The 27671-nt window shown below is 36.3% G+C and overlaps 1 protein-coding gene across 7 annotated transcripts in view; it reads left to right on the top strand.

Moving 5' to 3' along the window:
• RGS22 (regulator of G protein signaling 22) overlaps nucleotides 1–27671 on the top strand; it is a 196832-nt gene that overhangs the window by 139028 nt on the left and 30133 nt on the right. For 6 of the 7 annotated variants that reach the window (XM_066379221.1, XM_066379222.1, XM_066379220.1 and 3 more), the window contains 5 exons: nucleotides 14138–14332; nucleotides 16610–16702; nucleotides 18735–18907; nucleotides 20181–20343; nucleotides 24744–24902. In XM_066379221.1, coding sequence (XP_066235318.1) covers nucleotides 14138–14332; nucleotides 16610–16702; nucleotides 18735–18907; nucleotides 20181–20343; nucleotides 24744–24902 — 783 coding nt within the window. The remainder of the gene's footprint in view (nucleotides 1–14137; nucleotides 14333–16609; nucleotides 16703–18734; nucleotides 18908–20180; nucleotides 20344–24743; nucleotides 24903–27671) is intronic. The other variant, XM_066379219.1, reaches the window with a different exon arrangement.

The following is a 27671-nucleotide window of genomic DNA, read 5'->3' as shown; positions in this document are numbered from 1 at the left end:
CCAGTGGGAGAGATGTACAAGTACAGGGTCCCTGGGAACACATGGCAACAGTATCTAAGCCAACTTCAGGAGTCAAGGAAAGCTGAATCCTTTAGGATGAATAGATGTTTACCAAAAGGGGAAAAGAAGTTAAGGGTGGAGTACATAGAGTGCATACTGTGAAATTTCTGTGAGAGACTACCTGCATGTGTGAGAAACTGGAAGAATGTGAACTGAGAAGAAATATAGTTGAACAGAGAACTTGAATGAATGCTTTCCTTTAAGGGGGAAATAAAGGAAGAAGAATCAGCAAAAGAACCTAAGAATGGAAATGGGCAGAAAATTGGGAGAAAGAGTTGAGGACCACGGAGAGAAAGCTGAGAGGGAGCGAATAATCAACAGTGTTTAAAGTTGTATAAGGAATCAAATAAGATGAAGATGGAGGAGAGAAGCTATTGAACTGGTGATTACGTGGTTGTTAGTGATCTTAGAGATCAGTTTCGTTGGCATGAAAACCAGATTGCAGTAGACTGAGGAGTGAGTGAAAAGTGACTATAAAGATTTGTAAAGAAGGGAAAGCAAGAAGTGGAGTGATAGTTTGTAGTCCAAACAGTCAGGAAAATATTTTAGGATGGGAGAGACACTTCACTTGACTGCTTTTAAGGAAGGAAATAGAGTCAGTGGAAAGGCAGATTAAAGAACAGGCACTAAGAAAATAACTGAGGTTGCGGTGTTCTGGAGGAATGAAGTCGAGCACACGTGAATGATTTAGGCTTGGAAAGGAGTATTCCTTTGAAACATTAGAGAAAGAAAAAGATTTAGAAGAAAGCTCTAAAGAGAAAAGTTGAGGGCATTTATACCAGCAGCCTTTCCCAGTTAAGTGGGGTACGAAGTCTACTGAAAATGAAGAAACATAAGGGTATATTTGGGGGCTTTAAGGTCGATGGCAAAGTTTAGAAATGGGGAAGTGTTAATTAAAAACAAGCAAAAATTTACCAAGCTTTGCGACCACAGCTGAGGTTTTTTTTTTTAAAAAAAGTCTATTTATAATGAAGCCAATTATCATAGTTTTTATAGGGAGCTTTGAAGATAGAGTTGGAAAAAATGAATGAATGATTGGACTGGCCCAGAATTGGGCACTGACAAGGCAGACGATCAAGGTGGGAGAAATTAGGGATATTATAATAGTTAGTTGAAATGATGGCCAGTCTTCAGTCCCAGTTGTGTAAAAAAGTACAAGAATAAGGTGGTGCCTGATTTATTTAGAGAACAGGTAGAAGTCATAGATTGTACAGAAGGTAAAAACAAACAAACAAACAAAAACAAGCTTGGTGAAAGGTATAAAAGGATGAAGAGTAAGGATCAGAGAAAGGAAGGTATGATACTAATAAAGTTAAGAGATGAAGTGAAACTCATTCCGGAGAAAAGCATACAGCAATTTCAGAAAGTAAACACCCATGCCAATTGGATACTGTGACATAAAGAGATCTGGCTTTAATATGGTGTCATGAAATGTCCACTCTGGTATAGTGATAGACTATGTAAATTGCATCTGGAGCCTTTCATAGGACTGTGATAGCATATTTTTTTAATTTAGACAATTAATTTTAATGGGGTAACATCAGTTAGAGTACATGGATTCAGAGAAAACATCTCCAGGTCATTTTGACATTTGATTATGTTGTATACCCATCACCCAAAGTCAAATTGTCTTCCGTCACCTTCTATTTGTGCCCCTTCCCTCCCCCCTCCCCTCCCTCTCCTCCCTTTCCTTCCCCCTGGTAACCACTGCACTCTTATCTATGTCAGTCTCAACTTTGTGTCCCACTTATGTATGGAATCATACAGTTTTTAGTTTTTTCTGATTTACTTATTTCACTCAGTATAATGTTATCAAGGTCCATCCATGTCATCATAAATGATCCTATATCATCATTTCTTATGGCTGAGTAGTATTCCATAGTATATATGTACCACATCTTCTTTATCCAATCCTCTATATTGAAGGTAGTGGTAGATTTTAAAGAATACACGAGTGAAGGCAAGACTGGGAGTGAAAAAGGAGGGATTAGATGTCGGTACCCACTAGCAGCTGACCTATCTCTGTTATTCTAGTCACCATTTCAACTTCGTTGTACTTTATGCTCTTCACTGCTATCATGTTTTTAAATCAAAGCAATCATCCTGATTTCATTAGGAGTTTGATATGTGGTATAGCAAGTCTTTTTAAACTACAGATTTGAATGTAGCTGACCCAATGACAAAGCAATTGCTTTATTTTCCAATTAGAACATATTCCTGCCCCAATATAAACCGGCTACTGATTTATTTTATTTTATTTTATTTTTTAGAGAAAGAGAGAAAGAGAGAGAGAGAGAGACTGGGACAGACAGACAGGAAGAGGGGAGAGAGATGAGAAGCATCAATTCCTTGTTGCGGCACCTTAATTGTTCATTGATTGCTTCCTCATATGTGCCTTGACTGGGGGGTACAGCCGAGCAAGTGACCCCTTGCTCAAGCCAGTAAACTTGGATTTAAGCCGGTGACCTTGGGTTTCAAGCCAGCAACTTTGGGCTCAAACCAGCGACCATGGGGTCGTGTCTATGATCCCATGCTCAAACCAGCGACCCCGCACTCAAGCTGGTGTGCCTTCACTCAAGCTGAATGAGCCTGCACTCAAGCCGGTGATCTCTGGGTTTCAAACTTGGGTCCTCAGCATCCAAGCCAGTGCTCTATCCACTGCTCCACTGCCTGGTCAGGCCTGATTTTTAACCTAAGTTATTTGGGGAGTCAAATTTATTTTCCTTTGGGGTAAATTTGAAATTATTGAAGTGAATTATGGAGACATTGTTTAATGTTAATTTGATCATTTTAGTGTTTAGATTTTTAATTTACCTTAGTATGGCATTATTTTATTAGTTCACTTTTAAAACTTCCAACTTAGCAAATGTTTAAAAATAGATTTGAATATGATATAAACTTACCTTGTTAGTTAGATTTTCAAGTCATTTCTTTTTTTTTTTTTTTTATATAATTTTATTTTTTTAATGGGGTGACATCAATAAATCAGGATACATATATTCAAAGATAACAAGTCCAGGTTATCTTGTCGTTCAATTATGTTGCATACCCACCACCCAAAGTCAGATTGTCCTCTGTCACCTTCTATCTTGTTTTCTTTGTGCCCCTCCTCACCCCCTATCCCTCTCCCATTCCCCCCTCCCCCCCGTAACCACCACACTCTTATAAATGTCTCTTAGTTTCACTATTATGTCCCACCTACGTATGGAATAATACAGTTCCTGGTTTTTTCTGATTTACTTATTTCGCTTCGTATCATGTTATCAAGATCCCACCATTTTGCTGTAAATGTTCCGATGTCATCATTTCTTATGGCTGAGTAGTATTCCATAGTGTATATGTGCCACATCTTCTTTATCCAGTCATCTATTGATGGGCTTTTTGGTTGTTTCCATGTCCTGGCCACTGTGAACAATGCTGCAATAAACATGGGGCTGCATGTGTCTTTACGTATCAATGTTTCTGAGTTTTTGGGATATATACCCAGTAGAGGGATTGCTGGGTCATAAGGTAGTTCTATTTTCAGTTTTTTGAGGAACCACCATACTTTCTTCCATAATGGTTGTACTACTTTACATTCCCACCAACAGTGAATGAGGGTTCCTTTTTCTCCACAGCCTATCCAACATTTGCTGTTACCTGACTTGCTAATAACAGCTAATCGAACAGGTGTGAGGTGGTATCTCATTGCCGTTTTGATTTGCATTTCTCTAATAGCTAAAGAAGATGAGCATCTTTTCATATATCTGTTGGCCATTTGTATTTCTTCCTGGGAGAAGTGTCTATTCATATCCTCTTCCCATTTTTTTATTGGATTGTTTGTTTGTTTGTTGTTGAGTTTTATGAGTTCTTTGTATATTTTGGATATTAGGCCCTTATCTGAGCTGTCGTTTGAAAAAATCATTTCCCATTTAGTTGGCTTTCTGTTTATTTTGTTATCAGTTTCTCTTGCTGAGCAAAAACTTCTTAGTCTGATGTAGTCCCATTCATTAATTTTTGCCTTCACTTCTCTTGCCATTGGAGTCAAATTCATAAAATGCTCTTTAAAACCCAGGTCCCTGAGTTGAGTACCTATGTCTTCTTCTATGTACTTAATTGTTTCAGGTCTTATGTTTAGATCTTTGATCCATTTTGAGTTAATTTTTGTACAGGGGGAGAGACTGTAGTCCAGTTTCATTCTTTTGCATGTGGCTTTCTAGTTTTCCCAGCACCATTTATTGAAGAGGCTTTCTTTTCTCCATTGTGTGTTGTTGGCCCCTTTATCAAAAATTATTTGACTATATATATGTGGTTTTATTTCTGGACTTTCTGTTCTGTTCCATTGGTCTGAGTGTCTATTTTTCTGCCAATACCATGCTGTTTTGATTGACATGGCCCTATAATAGAGTTTGAAGTCAGGTATTGAAATGCCCCCAGCTTCATTCTTTTTCTTTAGGATTGCTTTGGCTATTCGGGGTTTTTTATAGTTCCATATAAATCTGATGATTTTTTGCTCTATTTCTTTAAAAAATGTCATTGGAAGTTTGATGGGAATTGCATTAAATTTGTATATTGCTTTGGGTAATATAGCCATCTTGATTATATTTATTCTTCCTAGCCAAGAACAAGGTATATTCTTCCATCTCATTATATCTTTTTCAATTTCCCTTAACAATGGTTTATAGTTTTCATTATATAAGTCCTTTACATTCTTTGTTATGTTTATTCCTAAGTATTTTATTTTTTTTGTTGCAATTGTGAAGGGGATTATCATTTTGAGTTCCTTCTCAGTTGTTTCATTTTTGGCATATAGAAAGGCTATTGACTTCTGTATGTTAATTTTGTATCCTGCGACCTTACTGTATTGGCTTATTGTTTCTAGTAGTCTTTTTGTGGATTCTTTGGGGTTTTCAATGTATAGTATCATATCATCTGCAAATAGTGATACCTTTACTTCTTCTTTTCCGATATGGATGCCTTTTATTTCTTGGTCTTGTCTGATTGCTCTGGCTAGAACCTCTAGTACCACATTAAATAAGAGTGGAGAGAGTGGACAACCCTGTCTTGTTCCTGATTTAAGGGGGAAAGCCTTCAGTTTAGTGCCATTTAATATGATGTTAGCTGATGGTTTATCATATATGGCCTTTATCATGTTGAGATATTTTCCTTCTATACCCATTTTGTTGAGAGTCTTAAACATAAAATTGTGTTGTATTTTATCGAAAGCCTTTTCTGCGTCTATTGATAAGATCATGTGGTTTTTGTTCTTTGTTTTGTTGATATGGTGTATTACGTTAACCGTTTTACGTATGTTGAACCATCCTTGAGATTCTGGTATGAATCCCACTTGATCATGATGTATTATTTTTTTAATATGTTGTTGTATTCGATTTGCTAGTATTTTGTTTAGTATTTTAGCATCTGTATTCATTAGAGATATTGGTCTGTAGTTTTCTTTTTTTGTGCCATCCTTGCCTGGTTTTGGTATGAGGGTTATGTTGGCTTCGTAAAATGTGTTTGGAAGTATTGCTTCTTCTTCAATTTTTTGGAAGACTTTGAGTAGAATAGGAACCAAGTCTTCTTTGAATGTTTGATAAAATTCGCTGGTATAGCCGTCAGGGCCTGGACTTTTATTTTTGGGGAGGTTTTTAATGGTTTTTTCTATTTCTTCTCTACTGATAGGTCTGTTTAGGCTTTCTGCTTCTTCTTGACTCAGTCTAGGAAGGTTGTATTTTTCTAGGAATTTATCCATTTCTTCTAGGTTGTTGAATTTAGTGGCATAAAGTTTTTCATAGTATTCTACAATAATTCTTTGTATATCTACGGTGTCCGTGGTGATTTCTCCTCTTTCATTTTGGATTTTGTTTATATGAGTTCTTTCTCTTTTTTCCTTGGTAAGTCTTGCCAAGGGTTTGTCAATTTTGTTGATCTTTTCAAAGAACCAGCTCCTTGTTCTATTAATTTTTTCTATATTTTTTCTGTTCTCTAATTCATTTATTTCTGCTCTGATTTTTATTATCTCCTTTCTTCGGCTGGTTTTGGGTTGTCTTTGTTCTTCTTTTTCTAGTTCCTTAAGGTGTGAAGTTAAGTGGTTCACTTGGGCTCTCTCTTGTTTGTTCATATATGCCTGAAGTGATATGAACTTCCCTCTTATCACTGCTTTTGCTGCATCCCATAGATTCTGATATGTCATATTGTCATTTTCATTAGTCTGTATATATCTTTTGATCTCTGCACTTATTTCATCTTTGACCCATTCATTTTTTAAAAGTATGTTGTTTAGTTTCCACATTTTTGTGGGATTTTTTTCCTCTTTTTTGCAGTTGAATTCTAGTTTCAAGGCTTTATGATCAGAAAATATGCTTGGTACAACTTCAATTTTTCTGAATTTGCTGATGTTGTTTTTGTGGCCCAACATATGGTCAATTCTTGAGAATGATCCATGTACACTGGAGAAAAATGTACACTCAGTCACTTTGGGATGAAATGTCCTGTAGATGTCTATCATATCCAGGTGCTCTAGTGTTTTGTTTAAGGCCACTATGTCTTTGTTGATTCTCTGTTTGGATGACCGATCTAGAGCCGTCAGCGGTGCATTGAGGTCTCCAAGTATGATTGTATTTTTGTCAGTTTTTGTTTTAAGATCAATAAGTAGCTGTCTTATATATTTTGGTGCTCCTTGGTTTGGTGCATATATATTAAGAATTGTTATGTCTTCTTGATTCAGTGTCCCCTTAGCCATTATGAAATGGCCATTTTTGTCTCTGAGTACTTTTCCTGTCTTGTAGTCAGCATTATCCGATATGAGTATTGCTACACCTGCTTTTTTTTGGATGTTATTTGCTTGGAGTATTGTTTTCCAGCCTTTCACTTTGAATTTGTTTTTATCCTTGTTACTTAGATGAGTTTCCTGTAGGCAGCATACGGTTGGATTTTCTTTTTTAATCCATTCTGCTACTCTATGCCTTTTTATTGGTGAGTTTAATCCGTTTACATTTAGTGTAATTATTGATACTTGTGAGTTCCCTATTGCCATTTTATATCTTGCTTTCTGTTAGTTTTGTGTCTTGTTTGATCCTTCTCTTTTGTTTTTCTATCTTTTGTTTTTATTTGGTTGTATTCCATACATCTTTCCACTGTTGCTATCTCTTTTATCTCATGTGCTTCTGTGGTGGTTTTTTCAATGGTGGTTACCTTTGAATAATGAAAAGGGTCCCTACCCTGTTCATTGTAGTGAACTATTTTGTGAGTACTTTTGCACTCCATCGTCCTTTGCTACTGTTAATCTCCATCTTCTCCCCCCCTTTCTATTTGTTGTTGTCACAGTTTAAATTTGGTTTTATTGTGTTCTTCTTGGAGCTTTTACTTGTGGCTCTGTTTTTTTTTGTTCTTTGTATCTGATTGGAGAACCCCCTTTAGTAATTCCTGGAGTGGGGGTTTTCTGATGATAAATTCCCTCATCTTTTCTGTATCTGTGAATGTTTTTATTTCTCCTTCATATTTGAAGGATAGCTTTGATGGGTATAGTATTCATGGCTGAAAGTTCCTCTCTTTCAGGACTTTAAATATTGGGGTCCACTCTCTTCTAGCTTGTAGAGTTTCTGCTGAGAAATCTGATGATAATCTAATGGGCCTTCCTTTATATGTTGTATTCTTCTTTTCCCTGGCTGCCTTGAGAATTTTTTCTTTGCTGTTGGTTTGTGTCAATTTCATTATGATATGCCTTGGAGTAGGTTTGTTGGGGTTAAGAAAACTTGGAGTTCTGTTTGCTTCTTGAACTTGAGGCTTTAGTTCTTTCCACAGGCTTGGGAAGTTCTCATCTATTATTTGTTTGAGTATGTTCTCCATTCCATTTTCTCTCTCTTCTCCCTCTGATATACCTATTATTCTTATGTTATTCTTTTTGATGGAGTCAGATAATTCTTGTAGGGCTATCTCATTTTTTTTAATTTTTGAGTCTCTTTCTTCTTCTCTCTGTTGTGCCTCAAGTTGCTTGTCTTCTATTTCACTAATCCTCTCTTCTATCTGACCTGTTCTATTAGCTAAGCTTGTTACTTCGTTTTTCAGCTCGTGAATTGAGTTTTTCATCTCTGTTTGATTTGTTTTTATAGTTTCAATTTCCTTGGACATATATTCTTTGTGTTCATTGAGTTGTTTTCTGAGCTCCCTAAATTACCTTTCTGTGTTTTCTTGTATATCTCGGAGGATTTTTAGGATTTCTATCTTGAATTCTCTGTCATTTAGCTCCAAGGTTTCCAATATATTAAATTTTTTCTCCATAGATTTTTCCTCATCTAGCTGTGTTACCTCTCTTTCTTTTGTATCCATGATATTCGATTTTCTCTTCCTTAATGGCATCTGAGGGTGGTTTTGTTGATAGTATTAATGAGATTTAATAAAGAATAAAAAGTTTGAAAAAATAATTTAAAAAAATTGAAAAGAGTTGTTTTTTTTAAAAAAAATTAATAATGAAATAAAGAAAAATAAAATAAAATAAAAATTAAAAAAAAAAAAAAAAGGAAATTATTCCCGCCCTCCTTTTTTCCTCTCCTCTCCTCTCCCCTCTTTCTTGATAAAATCTTGTGGTGGACTGTGAATTATAACAAACAATGCCTGTGATGGAGGGCCTGAATTGGGGAAAAGTAATAAAGGGGGGAAAAAAAAAGAATGAAAAAAGAAAAAAAAAAGAGCGTATGGACCCACAAAAAGCAAATAAGGAAAAAATTTGGGTCAAGAATAAAATGATTTGCTTTTAGGTGTTGGTTGTTTAAGAGTTATGATGAGAGGATTAAGAGGAAAACGGAAAAATGGGGGGACAAATTAAAAAATTACTATTGTATTTAGTGGAACAAGAACTAGATAATATGGAGAGCCAGGGATGGGAGCACTGCTAGTGAGTTAAAAAGGTGAAGTAAAAACCCCCCAAAATGCCACAAACATAAGTTTGAGTCCCAGATAAGATAATTTGTTTGTTATTGAGGTTTGAATGAGAGGAGATGTAAAGGAGAAAGGAAGAAACTAATATAGAGGAAGAAAAGAAAGAGAGAGAGAGAAAAAAAAAGAGGGAACCACTAAAAGAAGAAAAAAGAAAGGAGAGAGAGAGAGAGAGAGTTAAGGGTTTTGGAGTGCAACCCTCATAGAGAGAAAGGAAGAGAAGAGAAAAGATAATGGGAGATGTAACACTTATGGGTAGTGTAGTTCAAGGAGAGGAGAGAGTAAGACCGGTAGAGAGTTAATCGGCCAAATTGGAGGAGGAAAAAAAATCAAGAATGAAGATAAGAGAAACAAACGAACAAATATAATAAAATGGGATAGGTTATAAAGTCTGCAGATTATTCTTGATTTTGAGAGGTTATCTTCTTGCTTTTTCTTTTCTCTCCCTCTTCCTGGTCGGTGACTCTGTACCCCGGGTTTTGCCCCTTTGCCACGCTCAGGTGGAGGTTTGCAGTTGATAAGTCTCTATGGCAATGTCATGTATTGTGCTTTAGTCTCGTTGGCAGTCGAGGCTATTAGCATTTATAGGCTCCGACAGTGAGAGAGTCCGTGTTCCTGGAGCCTCTGTCCTAGTCTTTCCTTCCTCAATTAGTAGCCTGATAATCCAGCTATGGGGTTGCTGCTGCCTCTGCCTGGATAGTAAGAGGCTCAAAGAGCTGGCAACTCCCCACTCTATTTCCACTCAGCACAGGGCTCTGGGTAAGGCTCAGTCAGTCAGAGCTGCTAGCATAATCAGGCGGGCTTTCCGGCCATTCAAAGACCTCTGGCTCTGCCACTCTGTCCGGTAACACAAGCGGGCACCCACTTCCGGGGCGCTTGGAGGAAACTCTCACTCACTGGCTGCGCGCGTAGACCAGGATATCCGGCCAGCAGTCTCACGCTCTGAGTGAAACCCCCAACCGCAGGGAAAAGTTGCAGTGTTGGAATTGAGTCTCGTTCTGTCCCCGTGCGCGGCTTTTGCAAGGCGCTGGGGCGGCCCGAGATTCCGCTTTGGCCCACACAAAGGCCCCTGTCAAGTCATTTCTCTAAATAACTCCCAAGGTAAGAAAATTTTTCTCTGTGTGTGTGTGTGTTTATAGAAAATTTCATTTTAAATATTATGTAATCATTTGGTAAGAGCAGAATATGGACCTAAGACTTAGGGAACTAAATTTCCAGCCTGCAGATTGCCCAATTAAATAGAACATTTCAAATGGCTCTTAAATATGCCCCTTCTCTCATATTTCACAACACTTAGGAAGAAAGGGATACTCTATGCTGCTATTTAAGACTCATATTTTAATAACTTCAAATTTTTTTCAGTCTGCTGTCTTCTGATTTTTCCTCTTAAATCTCAGTAATGTTATCTAAAAATCTTTTAAGTTCTGTTTTACATTGTCATTACACAGCTCATGAAATTTCTCCCTACCTTTTATATTTTATCATCTTGAAACCTTTTAAATGTCCACCCTAGTAGCCCTTATAACATTTATGTTATACTGTTCCTTAACTTACCCAATTTCAATGATTTTTTCATTTCCATTTCTCCCAAGTTAACAATGAGATTGCCACATACTGGAATTCGTCATAAACTGGAACTACTTCAGCTTTGAATTTGGAACCCTAGTATTCCTCTTTCAGATCATAATTTCACTTTAGACCACTAGTCTCTCATTTATCCATTTAGTAAATATTTGAGTGCCTATAATATAGAGAAATTTGTTGTGCTCCCTTTAAAGGAGGACTATATAAAAGAGTTTATTCTACTTTTGCTTTAAACTATTCTAAATGCCCTCTTCCTGTATCTTTACTTTGATTGTTTGATCCCCACCCTCCCCACATATTATTGTGTTACTGCCCTGATTCTTATGTCATTCGCTTTCCTATCTGTAATGGACCTTGTGGTAGATCATTTCAATTGTACTTTAACATGTACCTTCAAATTTCTTAGGCCTTTTTTTTAATAATTTCCTCTGACTTTATTCATTATTATTACATTTTACAGTCAATATTTATTGATATTTATCTACCTATTTCTGCTCTCTCTTGTTCTCTATTCCATCTTGCTTTTTTTTAGGGCTTTAATTAATTAATTATACACTTTACTGAAGGTCTGCAGGTGATGAATTCTCTGTTTTTGTTGATTTCTGACAGCTTTGTTTTCATTTTGGAAGGATGTTTTTGCTGGGTTTATAATTACAAGTTAGCAGGTATTTTTTCTTGGCACTTTAAAGATTTTAAGGGCAGAGTCTATACCTGTTCTATCCCTGCTTGTGGGGTAATTTGAGAGCCTCTATGGTGTATATAGGGGCTTCATCACTGGCAAGTCCTGAACTATAATAATCCTTATCCCCTCAGTATTGAGAAGCTTCCAAAACCTCCATTAAGTACTCTGGCTGTTATTAAGTGTGAGATGGGAAGTCACTGGAGAGCTTGAGCAGAGGAGTGATGTGCATAGTGGTTTCTCTGTTTGCTGTGGTAAGACTATAAGAAAGCACAGGAACCTGGCAAGACCAGAGAAGAGGCTATTGCAAAAAAGCAAGTGGGAGATGAAGGTGGCATATAATTTCTTATTTGGCTATTGAAATGATTTCCAAATGGCCTCAAATCTTGATCTACTCAAACTGTTACTCCCTCCTGATGCCATAGTGATTTATTTCTAAAATTCATATCCAATGATGTCACTCCCCAGAGATTCCCCATTATATATCTTTAGGTAAAAATGCAAATTCCTTATCAAAGAATAAAAGATCAGACTCATGCTCTGGTACCTGCCTCCCTTTATAGCATCCTCTCTTATTCTACCTCTTTTCTTCAGTCCATGAAACCTACTTGAAGCCTCAGTTCTCTGCAAATGTTATAAAACTCCTTTGGTACCCATGCTTTGGCCTATGTTTTCCTCCTTCTTGACCCATCTTTCTTATTTCTACTCTTGTCTGATTGATTCCAACTTATCTTTAAAGATTCAGCTTAAGGATTAAGGATAAGAGAAGCTTATCTTCTCTTGGAAGAGTTTCTGAACCTTTTCCTTCCCCATTCCAAGACATAAATGAGTCCTTTCTGTGGATTCAGTGCAATTCAATAAACATTTATGGCATCTATTCTCTGCCAAGAACAGTTTTAGGAGTTGGAGTATCCCAGATGAATAAGCTGAAGTATTTGCCCTCGAAGAACGTGTTCCAGAAGACAGTCAGACACGTAAATACATGATTGCATTATAGTGTGATAGGTATAACAGTTGAAAAGTAGGATCCTGGGAGGAGGGTGTGAGTGAAAGATTATTAGAGGAAGAGAATCCCTGTTGATTTTAAAGAATAAATCAGTTTATCAAGCAGATAAGCTGCATGGCATAGGGTGAACAGCCAAGATTGAAGGAAAACTGTTCAATGGTACAGAATGGCAAAACAATAAGATTTAGGGAACTTTTTAAAAATTGATATTTAAGTGTAAAATTTAAAGGTGTTTAATGGGAGGTGAGCTTGAAAAGATTAGATGGGCAATCATTGAAGATCTTACTTGCAATGCATACCTCCACTGTGGTACTTTGTATACTGTATTGTAACCACTGGTTTTCAGCTCCATGTCACCACCAATGGGCTTCTTCAGGGAAGGCATTAGGTCTTATTCATTAATGTTTGCATGCATAACACCTATTCAAGTGTCTAAGATGTAGTGTTTGTTCATAAATGCTTATATTATTAATATGGACCTTTTGAAACTTTTATAAGGTTATTTTATATAAGACTATTATTTGGTATTTGGTACATACCTGTACATCTATCTATCCATTCATCCATCTATCTATCTATCTATCTATCTATCTATCTATCTATCTATCTATCTATCTATCATCTATTATCTATCTATCTATCTATCTATCTATCTATCTATCTATCTATCTATCTGGTGCCTGGCTTGAGTCTGGACATTATCAGCTCCAAATTCTAAGTATAAAAATAAAATTGAAATAAAATATGATTAGTTAGAGATTCTTAATAGAGCTTCATTTAAATCCAATATGCAGAGCATAACATATCCAGTATGTAACATTTAAAAAATAAAATGTTATTAAAGTGCTTCTCAGATTTAAATAGCTATTGTTGAGAGACAAGATAGATGAGTAGAATGAAATGGACATTTATACAGCTTTGCCTAGGAAGCTGGATGTTCTGTGTACATCTTTTCATTCACTCTTATTTCCTTCTTGCATTTCTTCCACAGCATTGGACACCAGATGGAGACAGTTTTACAGCAGAAAGTCTTAAGAACTCTGCAACTCAGTGTGTAGTGCAGGCAGTTTTCTGGATCTCTAATTAAGAGACTGATAACCAGTTTTTCAGCCCTAGTATAATAATGCCTCTTGCTTTCAATAGGGCATTTCAAACCACTTGGAAAAGTAGCACATCAAGTTAGAACTGTCATGCACATAAGGAAAAAAGGAAACACATAACTTGAAACCAATCATAACAATCCATAGTAGGCTCTTGCTAGTGGTGGCACAGTGGATAGAACATCCACTCAGCATATGAACATCCCAGGTTCAATTCCTGGTCAAGATACACAGGAGAAGCGACCATCTGCTTCTCTTCCCCTCCTCCTCCTTATCTCCCTTTTCCTCTCTGGCAGCCAGTGGCTAGACTGGTTCAAGCATGGCCCCAGGCACTGAGGATAGCTCTCTTGGAGCGCTTCAGTCTCAGGTGCTAAAAATAGCTTGATACTCCAGCATTGGCCCCAAATGGGGTTATTGGCTAGATCCTGGTCAGGGCACATGTGGGAGTCTGCCTCACTGTCTCCCCTCCTCTCACCTAAGTAATAATAATGGTAATAATAATAATAATAATAATAATCCATAGTAGTAATCTGAGAAAAATTGCATTATCTAAATCACCTACTCTTGTGCAAGATCTACTAAGTGACTAATTACAGATAAAAAAATAGGAAAATAAAAGCAAACTCTTTTAAATAAACACACTGCTTTGTCTAAAGTAGTTTTACACATCTTTTTAAAAAACTCACTTAAGCCTGTTTGCCTTTTCTTATCTTTAAAAAAATACCTTTGCTGAGGAATCTGCTAACCATTATGATTTTTTTCCCAACATCCCCTCCTATCTTCTCCCTCTCTCAGTATCTTTTTGCCACATATGTTGCTCCTTCGGCCACTCTTGACATTGGACTCCAACAGGAAAAGAAAAAAGAAATTTATATGAAAATACAACCAGCATTTGAAGACCTTTTTGACACAGCAGAAGAATATATTCTTCTCCTCCTACTTGAGCCCTGGACAAAGATGGTAAAATCAGACCAAGTTGCTTACAGAGAGGTATTATGGCACTGATCAATTGTGTGTGAAACGTTTGGGCTTGCTGTAAAACTGATGTTAACCAGCATTATTAACTCACAAGAAAAGAACTGAAAAAGGTCTCATATGGGTCAGGGATTTAGAGTTTTCCTATTGTCTTCTAACAAAAGACTTAAATCGGTGTCGTTTTTAGTTCTCTGTACAAATATGTCAGCAGAGGTAAATCTGAATTTTGATTTCCTGTGAACCAGCAAAATATGCTATGATTATATACTGGCTTTATCCCCTCTTACCATTTTTCAGCAGGGATCTTAATTGTGATTAATGGACAAAGCCCGTTTAATTTTATGCTGGATGAGTTACAGTAAATATTATACCCATGGAAAATATAAATGTTTCATGTGTATTGTGGAAAGCACATTCTCTGACTTCAGTGCTGCTATTTTAAAGCACCCCCAGATGTTCATCAGGTCAGACTGCTTGATTGGATAAAAGTTTCAACACATCTTTTTTCATTCCAAAAGAGGTCATGTTAAGCCTCAGTGCTTGAATATTTTCACTCTTCTTATTGACGGGTGGAGGAAATTTCTTTAAATATTTATTTTGAATCACAAATTAAAACCATTCATGGGTATTTTTTATATTAAGTTAACGCATGCACCCTTTACCTGAGGTCATTTCAGGTGGGACTCTGTTATCTCTGTATTTTGTTCATATTTCCTCACCAATCTCAGTCATTCTTTTACCAGAAAGAATAGGTTCAGTAATTAAGATAAAATTAATATAGAAACACCTTGGATACAGTTACCTTACTGCATTGTGACTAAAACAATCCTTATGGCTTACTAACTTCCATGGCCCAGATAATTAATTTTTATTTCTGACTTCTCTTTGTTCTGAAAAATTGGCACTGCAACCTTTCTACTACAAAAATACACAGACAAAAGTAAAAAAATTAAGCTATCATATGAAATTTAAAAAAATCTCTCTAGTTGCTATTTTAAATATAATGTATGGTGTATAGGAAAATGGATCTGATATATTAGTAATGATTCTTATAAAAATGCATGGAATAAAGTATACATACGTGTTTTTTTAATAAGAAGGAAAATAACTCTCTCTTAATTCTAGAAACATCCTTAAATTCAGCCCAGAGACTTCTCTAAAAGTTCAGCTGATGATTACGTAGACAATTTCCCAAAAAGAATAACCAAGGAGACTACCAAAACTAGCTATTAAATACAGAACATTCTCAGTCAGCCAAACCGATTTTTTCCCCTGCAACAGAAAAATGGAGAATGATCTTGTTCTCCTGACTGTATAAAATAGCGCAGTGCACACTCTGAAGGCTGAAACCTACTGTGAAGTTTAATTTGAAGATTAACTCTCTCCTCTCTTGCTGCATCAATAAAACCTTTGCTTGCAGACTAATAACAATGGAGTGAGGTCATTTCGTGTTCCCCTGTGGACTATGTGGTACCTAAAGCTAGTAGTGCCTGCCTTCATGATTATTATTCTGGTAAAATGAATACACTCTAGAAATGTGATCTGACATGCTCCCGTTGTTAGTTCTCAAGGGGTGTCCAGAAAAAAAGAATTGTTTTTGGTTGCACTATAAGCAGTAATTTTCAACCTTTTTCGTGTATGCCACACATAAACTAATTACTGAAATTCTGTGGCACACCAAAAAATATATTTTTTTGCCAATCTGACAAAAAGTAAGTATAATTTTAATTGATTTACAAAAAAAATAATAATAGTAATTAACTACCCTTTAAAAAAAAATCAGGTAGCTATACTTGCATATATGGATTTCTGGTACCAAGAATTAACCAATCAGATTCATTCCTATTGTGCAATGTGACCAATAAGATGCATCTCTATTATATGACCTATATATTTATGGTTCAAGAGAGGGCTCACACCAGATGACAATTGTTGTGTTGGCTGTTGTCATTTTTTTATTTGACAGTCTAAGGGGAAAGAGGTCAGTGCCCCTGACTAAATAGTTGGGTATTGCATGTTTGAAACATTCTTGTGGCACAATGATTGAAAATTGCTAAACTATATTATTACCTAGAAATGTATGTTTTCTTATATATACATTCAAAGTCAACTTTGCTGTAGCAAATATTTTTTATTTGTTGGTCTTTCTGCTTTTGCCTCCTAGCTAAGTTACTTTATTGGTGAGTGTACTGGTGTTTTAGCCCATTGTTACTGGCAAATTGTGCATTCTTTCCCAGCTTTTTCATAATGCGCATTCTATTGATGTTACAAATTTTATTATTATTTTATTAGGTGAATTTGGTGGAAGAAACTCGACAGCTAGACTCCACATACTTCAGAAAGCTACAGGCTTTGCATAAAGATACAATTTCCAAGAAAGCTGAGGTAAGACAACTTTCTATTTAGAAAAACAAATTTTTATCCTGGGAAGGATTACCCCTGTATATATTGGTGGGTTAGGGGAGGGAGCAGCAGCACATCCTAGATTGAGGAAACAATATATTGATGATGTAGGGGCAGGCAGTTTCACTTTCCTCCTGCTCCCTTACCTAGCATGCTATATTTGACAGGCATCACATCTTATCCACACATTTAACAACAAAGCCAGAAAAAGCAAGCCAGCTAGGGTAGCACAGGGAGCCAAGTTTCTTGTTTGCCGTAGCAAAGAGCCTTCAAGCCACATCATATTTCTTTGAATGTTATTGGTTGTTTTCTGTATGACAGCAACTCTATTTGTTGTCAAGTCACAAAAGAGTTAAATTAAGCTTTCCAAACAGAAAAGGAATTGTATGTCATCAATAGGCAAAACAATTTCAAAAAGCTATGGGAAGAATTTGGGGAAATCAGTAAAAAGGCCATAGTATTGACTAGAATATGAAAGTGTTATTTTAATTTATAAACTCAAAACTTTCAGATTTGCTAAGTAAACAGTGATAGATCTATAAAATAATAATATTAATTGTGTATCTACATGAAAATGACAGTTTGGATTCATATTATTGACATGAGAAATGCTGAGGACATATTATTGTATATAAAAATGTAAATAACAAAAACACTAGTATTGTATGATCTTATTTATATAAAATTGCATATGTATTTCTACATAGATACATATATTCAAAGAGGTATTTGGAAAGATGTTTTCCAAAATGTTAAAGATAGTTCTGAATGGAAAGATTTCAGGTGGTTTTCACTTTCTTCTTTGTACCTATCTGAAATTTTTTTCTTTTACTGTAAAGTTTTATAAGCACAGTAAAGTCATTGTTTTTAAAATGTAACCTTTGTGATAGTTCCTTCATTAACACAGAAGTTCTCTGATTGAGACTCTACTAATTAATATCTTGGAAAAGATACATAAAAATGTATAAAAGAGGCATAGTATAAAATTGTATTTTAAACTTTATGAACTAAAATTTATAACACTCTCCATAATCCTTCTTCCTGTGGAAAACTGATATTGAAATATTAGTAGTTTATCTCATGGTCTGATGCTTTACAAAAACAAATAGGGAGATGAATTAATTAATCATGTAAGGAATTACAGAAGGAAGGGTTTTCAGAGAGTAAACTCCCCAAGCTCTTTGCTCTGTAGGACTTGTAACCTGTCTGCAAACATCAGAGGTCTTGAAAATAGCCCCAAATTAAGTTTTATTTGAAGATGATTACATTTAGATAATGTAATCTTTATTGGAAAAGCATCTTATGCTCTGGCTGGATAGGTCAGTTGGTTAGAGCGTCATCCCTAAGTGCAGAGGTTGCCGGTGTGAGTCCTGGCCGGGCACGTAGAGGAGCAGATTGATGTTCTCCTCTCTCCCTGTCTCTCCCTTCCTCTCTCTAAAATCAATTAAAATAAACTTTTTTTTTTAAAAAAAGCATTTTATATTACTCTATAACTTTTGGAATTAAATTTTAGATGAAAGAATGTTTTATATTCATGATATATTGTTTAAGAAAGAGAACCAAGATGGAAAACCATACATAGGAGTTGTATAGTCCGTCTTCATTTTTAAAGAACTGCATGTATGTAGACAAAAGAGACTAGAAGGATATAAATAAAAATGCTAATGGTGGTTATCTCTGAATGGTAGTATTATGTATGCTTTCTGTTTTCTTATTACAAAAGACATTCCTTCTGTACTAACAAAAATGAAATTAATATTTTATAAGCAAATATTTAATAAATGTTTACTAAATATTTCTGGAAGGAAGGAATGGAATGTAAAGAAACAGAAGAGAATTTGATATGGGTTAGAACCAGATTCTAGATTCTAGATTTTTACCCAGTTCTACCATTGATCTGTTAAGTGGCATTGGCCTAACAGTTGATTTTTATTTCAGTTTATTTAAATTTGAAAAATAATTGGTTCTGTTTAAGAGATTTTTATCTTAAATTGTTATTTCATTATTTCACTAGGACACTACTTTTGAAACTGGAACTGGTATTTTACCATATCCTTATATCTCTAAACAAACAGAATACTGGAATAATGTTCCTGCAGAATATAAGCATTTTAATTTTAACGATCTGGTTAACAACAAACTGGAGTTTGAACATTTCCGTCAGTTTCTGGATGCTCATTCTTCAAGGTAAGAAGCATAATCATTGTAAAATCTATTTCCTTCTCAAAACATTTTTTTCTAAACTACTTATTTTTTTAAACTGTATAGATAATCTTTGGTTGGGAGTGCATTTAAAAATAGCAACCTCAAAAATGTCATTTTAAGTGGTTAAATAATATTTGTCGATACTTTTAGTATTGGCTAAATTAAAACAGCAGTATGTTTTATCCTTTCCCTTTTCTGCTGTTTCATTTGAATTTGTCTAGACAGGTACTTCAATTACTGTTTCTGAGAAGTGTCTCATTTTTATTTCACTAATACATAAGTGAAATGTAATTTTGCACAGAAACTTGGGATCTTATATTTATCTAATATAAACTGAAGTATGGATCTTTTTTTAAAAATAATTTTCTCACAAGTTAGCAGGCATCGGTTAAACTTGGGAGCCACATTTCACACATATAGTTTTCCTTCTTTGTGCTGAGGATTATTCTAAATTAGCTTGTTGCCAAATAGACATACAACGGGTGGAGATGTTCCCACATTTGAAACTGACAGTACTAGCCCATCATTAATGGAAGAACTCTGAGATCCTACCACCAATGGTGATAGATTGATTTCTGATCCTAGAATTCCTGGTATTTATTTATATATTTAGCTGGGATAAAACACAGTATTGTACTTGTTAGTTCCATGACCTAATCACTTGTGCTAACTAGTGAGACAACTACTCTCTAAGTCAGGGGTCCCCAAACTTTTTACACAGGGGGCCAGTTCACTGTCCCTCAGACCGTTGGAGGGCCAGACTATAAAAAAAACTATGAACAAATCCCTATGCACACTGCACATATCTTATTTTAAAGTAAAAAAACAAAACGGGAACAAATACAATATTTACAATAAAGAAAAGTAAATTTAAATCCACAAACTGACCAGTATTTCAATGGGAACTATGGGCCTGCTTTTGGCTAATGAGATGGTCAATGTGCTCCTCTCACTGACCACCAATGAAAGAGGTGCTCTTTCCGGAAGTGCGGCGGGGGCCAGATAAATGGCCTCAGGGGGCTGCATGTGGCCTGCAGGCGGGCCATAGTTTGGGGACCCCTGCTCTAAGTTCTGTCAAAACAACAGCTTTGCAATTTGAGTTTGCTACAGCAAGAGAGTCTAACCTATTCTGGTGCTCTCCTCTATGAGACAAGCAGTTACATACACTTAAAACAAACAAACAGCTTTGTTTGGTGTCTAGTAGAATTGAGAGAAGTAAATAAGAAAGGATGTTCTCTTTTGTTTTTCATTTTAGCATGGACCTTATGTGTTGGACAGACATTGAGCAGTTCCGAAGAATAACTTACAGAGACCAAAAGCAAAGGGAGGCAAAATCTATATCAATTAAAAACAAATACCTTAATAAAAAATATTTCTTTGGACCTAACAGTCCAGCTTCTCTACGTCAACAGCATCAGGTATCAACATGAAAATATATTTTCTATATTAAAGTATGAAAAACAGTAATTCATTTCCTTCTGCCAACAACCTGAGAGTCATTTTTTTCGTTTGCTTTTATAGCTTATATATTAGACACTTTTAAAATTTTTATTTATTTAGAAAATTAAATTTAACAAGGTGACATTGATCAACAAGAGTACATAGATTTTGGGTAAACATCTCCACATCATTTGGACAGTCGATTAGGTTGTATACCCGTCACCCAAAGTCCAGTCATCCTCTGCCACCTTATATTTGTCCCTCTTTATACCCTTCTGCCAACCTTCCTCCCCCTCCCCCACACCCCTCTTTCCTGGTAACCGCTACACTCTTATCTATGTCCATGAGGTTAGACACTTTAGACATCTCATTTTGGGGTATTCACAAGTATCTATAAACTAAATGTCTTTAAAATTCACTCAAGTATTACATATTTTAAAATGTGTTATTTTAAAAAGTAACTTAGAGAATAAAAATACATTTTATTCATTCAGTCATCTAATTATTTAGTAAATATGAGTGCCTGTGATATACCACTCTTCTAGATGCTCTGGATAAGTGATGAACAAGGTGGACAAAGTCCTTGCAACAAGTAAGAAAACAGCCATTATCAGCCATTAAGTGTCATCTTTACATCTTTTCTGTTCTTCTATTAACTAATATTACTCCAAACACAATTGATCTTTGTGAAAAAGTCTGTTTGCCATTGTATTGTCCCCAGAAACTATTTTCATTGACCAGGAACACGTTTAATCATTTTGTTGGATCCAAGTCACATGACCTGAATCACAACTTATTAATAACCATGGTAGTATTATTTACAGCAAAAATTTCAATTGAGATTCAGTAGTGAGTTTGATCACATAAAATATGGCTCAATTTTTGTGCTTTAAGAATTGTAGTAACGGCCCTGGCTGGTTGGCTCAGTGGTAGAGTGTCAGCCTGGCGTGCAGGAGTCCTGGGTTCGATTCCCAGCCAGGGCATACAGGAGAAGCACCCATCTGCTTCTCCACCCCTCCCCATCTCCTTCCTCTCTGTCTCTCTCTTTCCTCCCACAGCCAAGGCTCCATTGAAGCAAAGTTGGCTCAAGCGCTGAGGATGGCTCTGTGGCCTCTGCCTCAGGCGCTAGAATGGCTCTGGTTGCAACAGAGCGATGCCCCAGATGGGCAGAGCATCGCCCCCTGGTGGGCTTGCTGGGTGGATCTCGGTCAGGCGTATGCGAGAGTCTGTCTGACTGCCTCCCTGTTTCCAACTTCAGAAAAATACAAAAAAAAAAAAAAAAAAAAAAGAATTGTAGTAATACTTGAGAAAATTTTTAAAAATTGTAGTAATTTATTTAGTTCAAAGTTTGCTAGTACTGGCCCTCACCGGTTGGCTCAGCAGTAGAGCGTTAGCCTGGCATGTGAAAGTCCCAGGTTTGATTCCCAGCCAGGGCACACAGAAGAAGTGCTCATCTGCTTCTCCACCCTTCCCCTTCTTTTTTCTTTTGATCTCCCTCTTCCCCTGCGGCAGCCAAGGCTCCATTGGAGTAAAGTTGGCGTGGGCACTGAGGATGGCTGCAGGGCCTCCGCCTCAGGTGCTAGAATGGCTCCGGTTGCAGCGGAGCAATGCCCCAGATGGGCAGAGCATCGCCCCCTAGTGGGCAAGCCGGGTGGATTCTGGTCAGGCGTATACGGGAGTCTTTCTGTCTGTATCCTCCCCCTCCCCTGCCCCCCCTTCTGACTTCAGAAAAATACAAAAAAAGAGAAAGAAAAATGTTTGCTAGTACTAATTACCACCTAAAGATAAAATCAACTGAAAGCATTAATTTATTTATATTGGTAATTTAAACAAATATATATTCTGACCTGTGGAGGCACAGTGGATAAAGTGTTTACCTAGAACACTGAGGTTGCCAGTTTGAAACCCTGGGCTTGCCCAGTCAAAGCACATAAGGGAGTTGATACTTCCTGCTCCTCCCTCCTTCTCTCTTTCTCTTCTCTCTCTAGAAATGAATAAATAAAATCTAAAAAAACCACAAATGTATATTTTGTTGACATACATTTATAAAATAACAAATCTCACATTAATGCTAAATTCAGTAAATTTAAAATTTCAGAGATATTCAGAGATAGAGCCTAACAAATTAAAAAGCTCGATGTTTGTGGGGAGAAATAAGCAAAAGTCCTTGAGAGTAAGAGGGAGCAGAAGATGTAGAATTAAGCAACCTTGACAGAATGCCTTGCAGTTTTTTCCCTGAGATGTAAATCTGGGATGTGTTAGCAGAGGAGGTCAGTATCTCAATAAGCACAAGCAGGAAATAAACACGTGGAAAGCATTTGTTTTCTACTATTTGGCTTGTGCTACACTGCGTGAGATTTAGTGGTGTCCGTGCTACTGTGTGAACCCTCCATAGCATAACATGCTGAGAATTTAAAATTCAGTGGGAAAAGTTGCCCATTGCTATCATAGGAAATTTCCCAGTGATGCTTCTTTCTCATCTTTGTCTTTACTTTTTTTTTTTTTTTAATTTATTTTATTTTATTTTACAGAGACAGAGAGAGAGTCAGAGAGAGGGATAGACAGGGACAGACAGACAGGAACAGAGAGATGAGAAGCATCAATCATTAGTTTTTCATTGCATGTTGTGACACCTTAGTTGTTCATTGACTGCCTTCTCATACGTGCCTTGACCGAGGGCCTTCAGCAGACCGAGTAACCCCTCGCTCAAGCTGGCGACCTCGGGGTCTCGAACCTGGGTCTTCCACATCCCAGTCCGACGCTCTATCCACTGCGCCACTGCCCGGTCAGGCTGTCTTTACTTTTTATTTGCTTATTTTATACTTAAGGATATTTACATCACATTATTTATTTTTTCTTTTTTATTGAATTTATTGAGGTGACACTGGTTAATAAAATTATACAAATTTCGGGTGTATAGTTCTATAATACATCATCTGTACACTGTATTGTGTGTTCACCATCCAAAGTCAAGTCTCCTTCCATCACCATTTATTCCTTCCATAGCCTCCTCTACCTCCCCTACTTGGTTGCCCTCTAGTATCACTGTCCTGTTTTCTGTGTCTGTGAGGTTCTTTTCCCTTAACGCCTGCACCTTTTTTGCCCAGCCCCACAGTCCCCCTTCCCTCTCATGACCATTCTAATTTCAGTTGTGTGGCCACTTTGCTCTTTTTTTTTTTTTTATTTACTCATTTTAGAGAGGAGAGGAAGAGACAGAGACAGAGAGAGAGGAGAAAGACAGAGAGAGAGAAGGGGGGGAGGAGCTGGAAGCATCAACTCCCATATGTGCCTTGACCAGGCAAGCCCAGGGTTTCAAACCGGCAATCTCAGCATTTCCAGGTTGACGCTTTATCCACTGCGCCACCACAGGTCAGGCCACTTTGCTCTTTGATTAACAAAGTAACCTTTTCTCTCTCTCTCTTTTTTTAATACAAAACAGTATTATTGTTATTATTTGATTAATATTAAAGAGTGGCTAAAAGAGCGTCTCTTTTATTTTTATGTAAAACAACTTATTAGTATGATTTGATTAATTTTATTAATCAAAGGAGAGCTAAGAATGTCCAATGAGCAGTCTATACATTTTGAGGGATGTGTACACAGAAACGGTAGAAAGCAGAATTATTTATAACAGGAAATAGCCATTAGTAGCTTGTTGAAACCAATAATTATGCAGACAGAAGATTTGGGCCCAAAGAAATTATGTTTTACGAAAGGTGCTACCCATGCAAGTCAGAGACTATTGTCTATGTAACCTGGCCTTTCTCTGTTTCCTGCTGCCTCTGTTTTCCTCTTAGAAGTTGCTGAAACAGCCCTACATTGCTACCACCACTAGCATCCGACCATCTCCAACCCAACATTTTGGTATTATATATATTTATAATACCTGAGTCAAGGTTGTCTTTTTACTAAACCTCATTTTCCTCAAACACAAAACAAAATGATTTCTCAAACATGTCAATTTGACTAGAATTACAGCTTCATAGAATATTAGATCTAGAAGAGAACTTAGAAAACTAATACACTAGTGCCCTTATTTTACAGTTGAAGATACTGAGGCAGGCCATGGAGGAAAACATGTCATTGACTGTGGTCATATAGGACAAAGATCCCGTTCCTGTGTTCTTTGAAATATATCATAAGCAAAATTATACATCTAAAACAACTATCACCTAAGCCACAATTCTCTGTTTGATGTTAGAGGAGTTATCTGTCTTTACTTTACACAATAGAGCCAGGAGACACTTTACAGAGAATGAAAATTCTGGCACCTTTCAGGTGCTCAGCAAATGGTCTGGGGGTGAATGAACAAATGAATGTCTATTAATGTTTTTTTACCAAAACAGTTTGTAGTTTCTCTTTCATTTTCTTGTCTTAGGTAATGACTTTAAGTGGTGGCTGGGGAAAGCTTCTCCATGAGCAGCTTGATTCATCTGTTCTAATTGAAATTCAGAAGCATGCCCTAAATAAGCTACAAAATATGTGGCTGCCATTGTTTCTTGCAAGTGAACAGTTTGCAGCACGTCAAAAGATAAAGGTACAAAAGTTAGTACTATAATCTTTGGATAGTGATTGACAGTACCTCTCAAAAACATCAAATGTGCATATCTGTTGACCCAGCCATTGCAGAGTGTGGAATCAGAATTCCTAAGCTTTAGTCTCAATATTGCCATATATTAATTATACAATTTGAAGTTTTATAACCTTAGTTTTCTCATTGAAAAATATATTGTTAATTGCTTCATAAGATTGTTGTAAAGATGAAATGAAATTATATATGTTTAGTTTCTTAGCATGGTTCCTAGAACACAGCAAACACCAAAATATGAAGATTTCCATAGAAAATGAGATTAAAATATAAATTGAGATTTCCACATGTATTGATATCAAAGATTTTATTTGTTGAAACAAGCAGGATATAGAACAATATATGGAAGATAATTTCATTATATATTACTTACATCTATGTATCTGTATATTTATATATTTCTATTTCTGTCTGTCCATCAACCCACCTACCCACCATCCATCCATCCATGTATCTATCTTTGTTTGTGAAAAGAGATCTTAGAGGATCTGTCTCATGGGAATGAGTTTGGGGAGTGAGAAGGATTTTTACTTTGTAAAGTGGGGTGTTTTTTTTTTTTTGCATTGCTTTATTCTTATTTTCTAAGAAGCATGTATTTTTTTGATAATTTAAAATGTCATTATCAAACTTAAAAACAGAAAGCCTGATCTTTACAGCCACAAGACAAGGATCAGAGAGCACATAATTTTGGACTTTAGTATGCAAAGCATGTGTCATTAGTAATGATGAGGAAGAATCTAAAAAAGAAGTTTATCAAACATTTTGAAACTTACTTATCTGGAAATATCTTTTGTCTTCTGAGTCCCTTAAGTTATATAAAACACAGTACACTGGGAACATGGAATTTATAATATGGAGAATTGCTGACTTGTTTTAAGTAAAAAGTTCCTGGAAATAAGCTTTGGAACAACTCAGATTTCCTCATTCCTTTCTTCAGGCTAACTCCAGTTTTCTATCCAAAGCCAACTATAAAGATATTTAGCTTTCTAATATTATTTACAAATAATATTATATTAAATTATATTCAAATAATTTAACAACCGGTCCTCTGCCCTGATGACTGTTTTAAGTATAAAAAAACTATATACTAAAAGGTAATTTATTATTTTCTGCATTTAATACTTAAATAAGAACAATAAAAGAGGTACACAAAACTAAATTATATTATAAGAAAGTTTTAAAGTATTAATGAAAAAAATATTAAATAATACCTGAGAAGAAAAATACAACTGTTATTTAAGATATTTCCATATTGCTTCTTGATTGGCATCCTCACTTGCAATATTTTCACCTACGGACGGAATGAACATTACTATAGGCTCTTAGAATATGCTATTGTGCAGATGAACGTTAAAAAAGAGTAAGGAATGTAAATATGTGATTTCCACATTGGGCGGCTGCCCAGGCACCCACCTTAGAGAGAACCCTGATTACAAGAGCCATTTTAACAAGCAGGTTGCTGAACTCAACAAAAAAATAGGTATTGGTTCTGCTGAACCAGTAAGAACAGGCTGAATCCCACCATTGTACCACATTTTCTCACTATGTTTAGCACAATAATTTGATTGTAATTTACAGCCATTTTCTGACTTAGAATCTTTGAGTGACCAACAATATAAACTGGTTTCAGCAACCTTAAGCCAAAGGAAAAAGAGAAAATAAAGAATTTATTATAAAATGGTGCTGGAGTGTCTCCCACACTTAAGGGAAGAGTTGTTGCTCAAGCTAGGGACCAGCACAGCTGTGGGAACCCAGTGAGAAGAATTTGCCGGTCATTTCTTGAGGCTGTGGCTATCAGAAAGACTCAGCAGCAGTGACTCCAGTCCCTGGCTCTCCAGGTCAGCTTCTGGATTTATCTGTGGAAGGCAGGTAGAATCACATAGTACCGATTTGGCAGTAGTGGTTCCCAAGACAGGGAAAATAGTGTGAGTCGGCAATAACCTCAAGAAATATCTACTGTATTTTCTGCCTGTCTTGAGTAACTTTTGTACTCTTCTAAAATTAGTTGTGGCTAGAAAATAGCACAGAAATCTGGAAGTCCTAATTATCTCTTCAGTTTCCATGTGACCCAAAGTGGCATTATTATCTACAGTTAGCAAAATACAATCAGCTATTATTATCTCTATTTTGCAGATAAGGAAACTGTTTAGAACAGAGAACCTAAGTAACAGGAACCTGAGCAGAACTTCCATTTCTAAGTCTGATCCTTTTTATTCTGAACTGCACTGTCTTGTATCTATGCTGACCCGTATCTCATTATTTATTTTATTTATTTATTTTTTGTTGTTAAAATAATGTTTTAATTTATTCATTTCCGTCATTAACCATAAATTCTAATACACAGGATTTCCTTTGGGTACCTCAAGTAAAGGATAAAACAGGCGTATCCAAACTATGGCCCGTGGGCCACATGCAGCCCCAAGTCCATTTATCATGCCCCCCACCGCACTTCCGGAAGGGGCACCTCTTTCATTGGTGGTCAGTGAGAGGAGCACTGTATGTGGTGGCCCTCCAACTGTCTGAAGGACAGTGAACTGGCCCCCTGTGTAAAAAGTTTGGGGACCCCTGGAAAGGGTGTGGGCTTGCTTTAGAAGGCATAATCCTGAGGTTTTCATTTCATTGTTGACTTACCTCATTTTTAAAAGATATAAAATTAGTATATTATTTCCTCCCTTCCTGTCTGTCTGTCCTTCTCTCTCTCACTGTCTCACCAAAAAA

The sequence above is a fragment of the Saccopteryx leptura genome, chromosome 3 (genome assembly GCF_036850995.1).
Source record: "Saccopteryx leptura isolate mSacLep1 chromosome 3, mSacLep1_pri_phased_curated, whole genome shotgun sequence".
In the NCBI taxonomy this organism is placed as follows: Eukaryota; Metazoa; Chordata; class Mammalia; order Chiroptera; family Emballonuridae; genus Saccopteryx; species Saccopteryx leptura.
The sequence above is the reverse complement of the archived record's forward strand: the minus strand, read 5'-3'. Positions and strand labels throughout refer to the sequence as shown.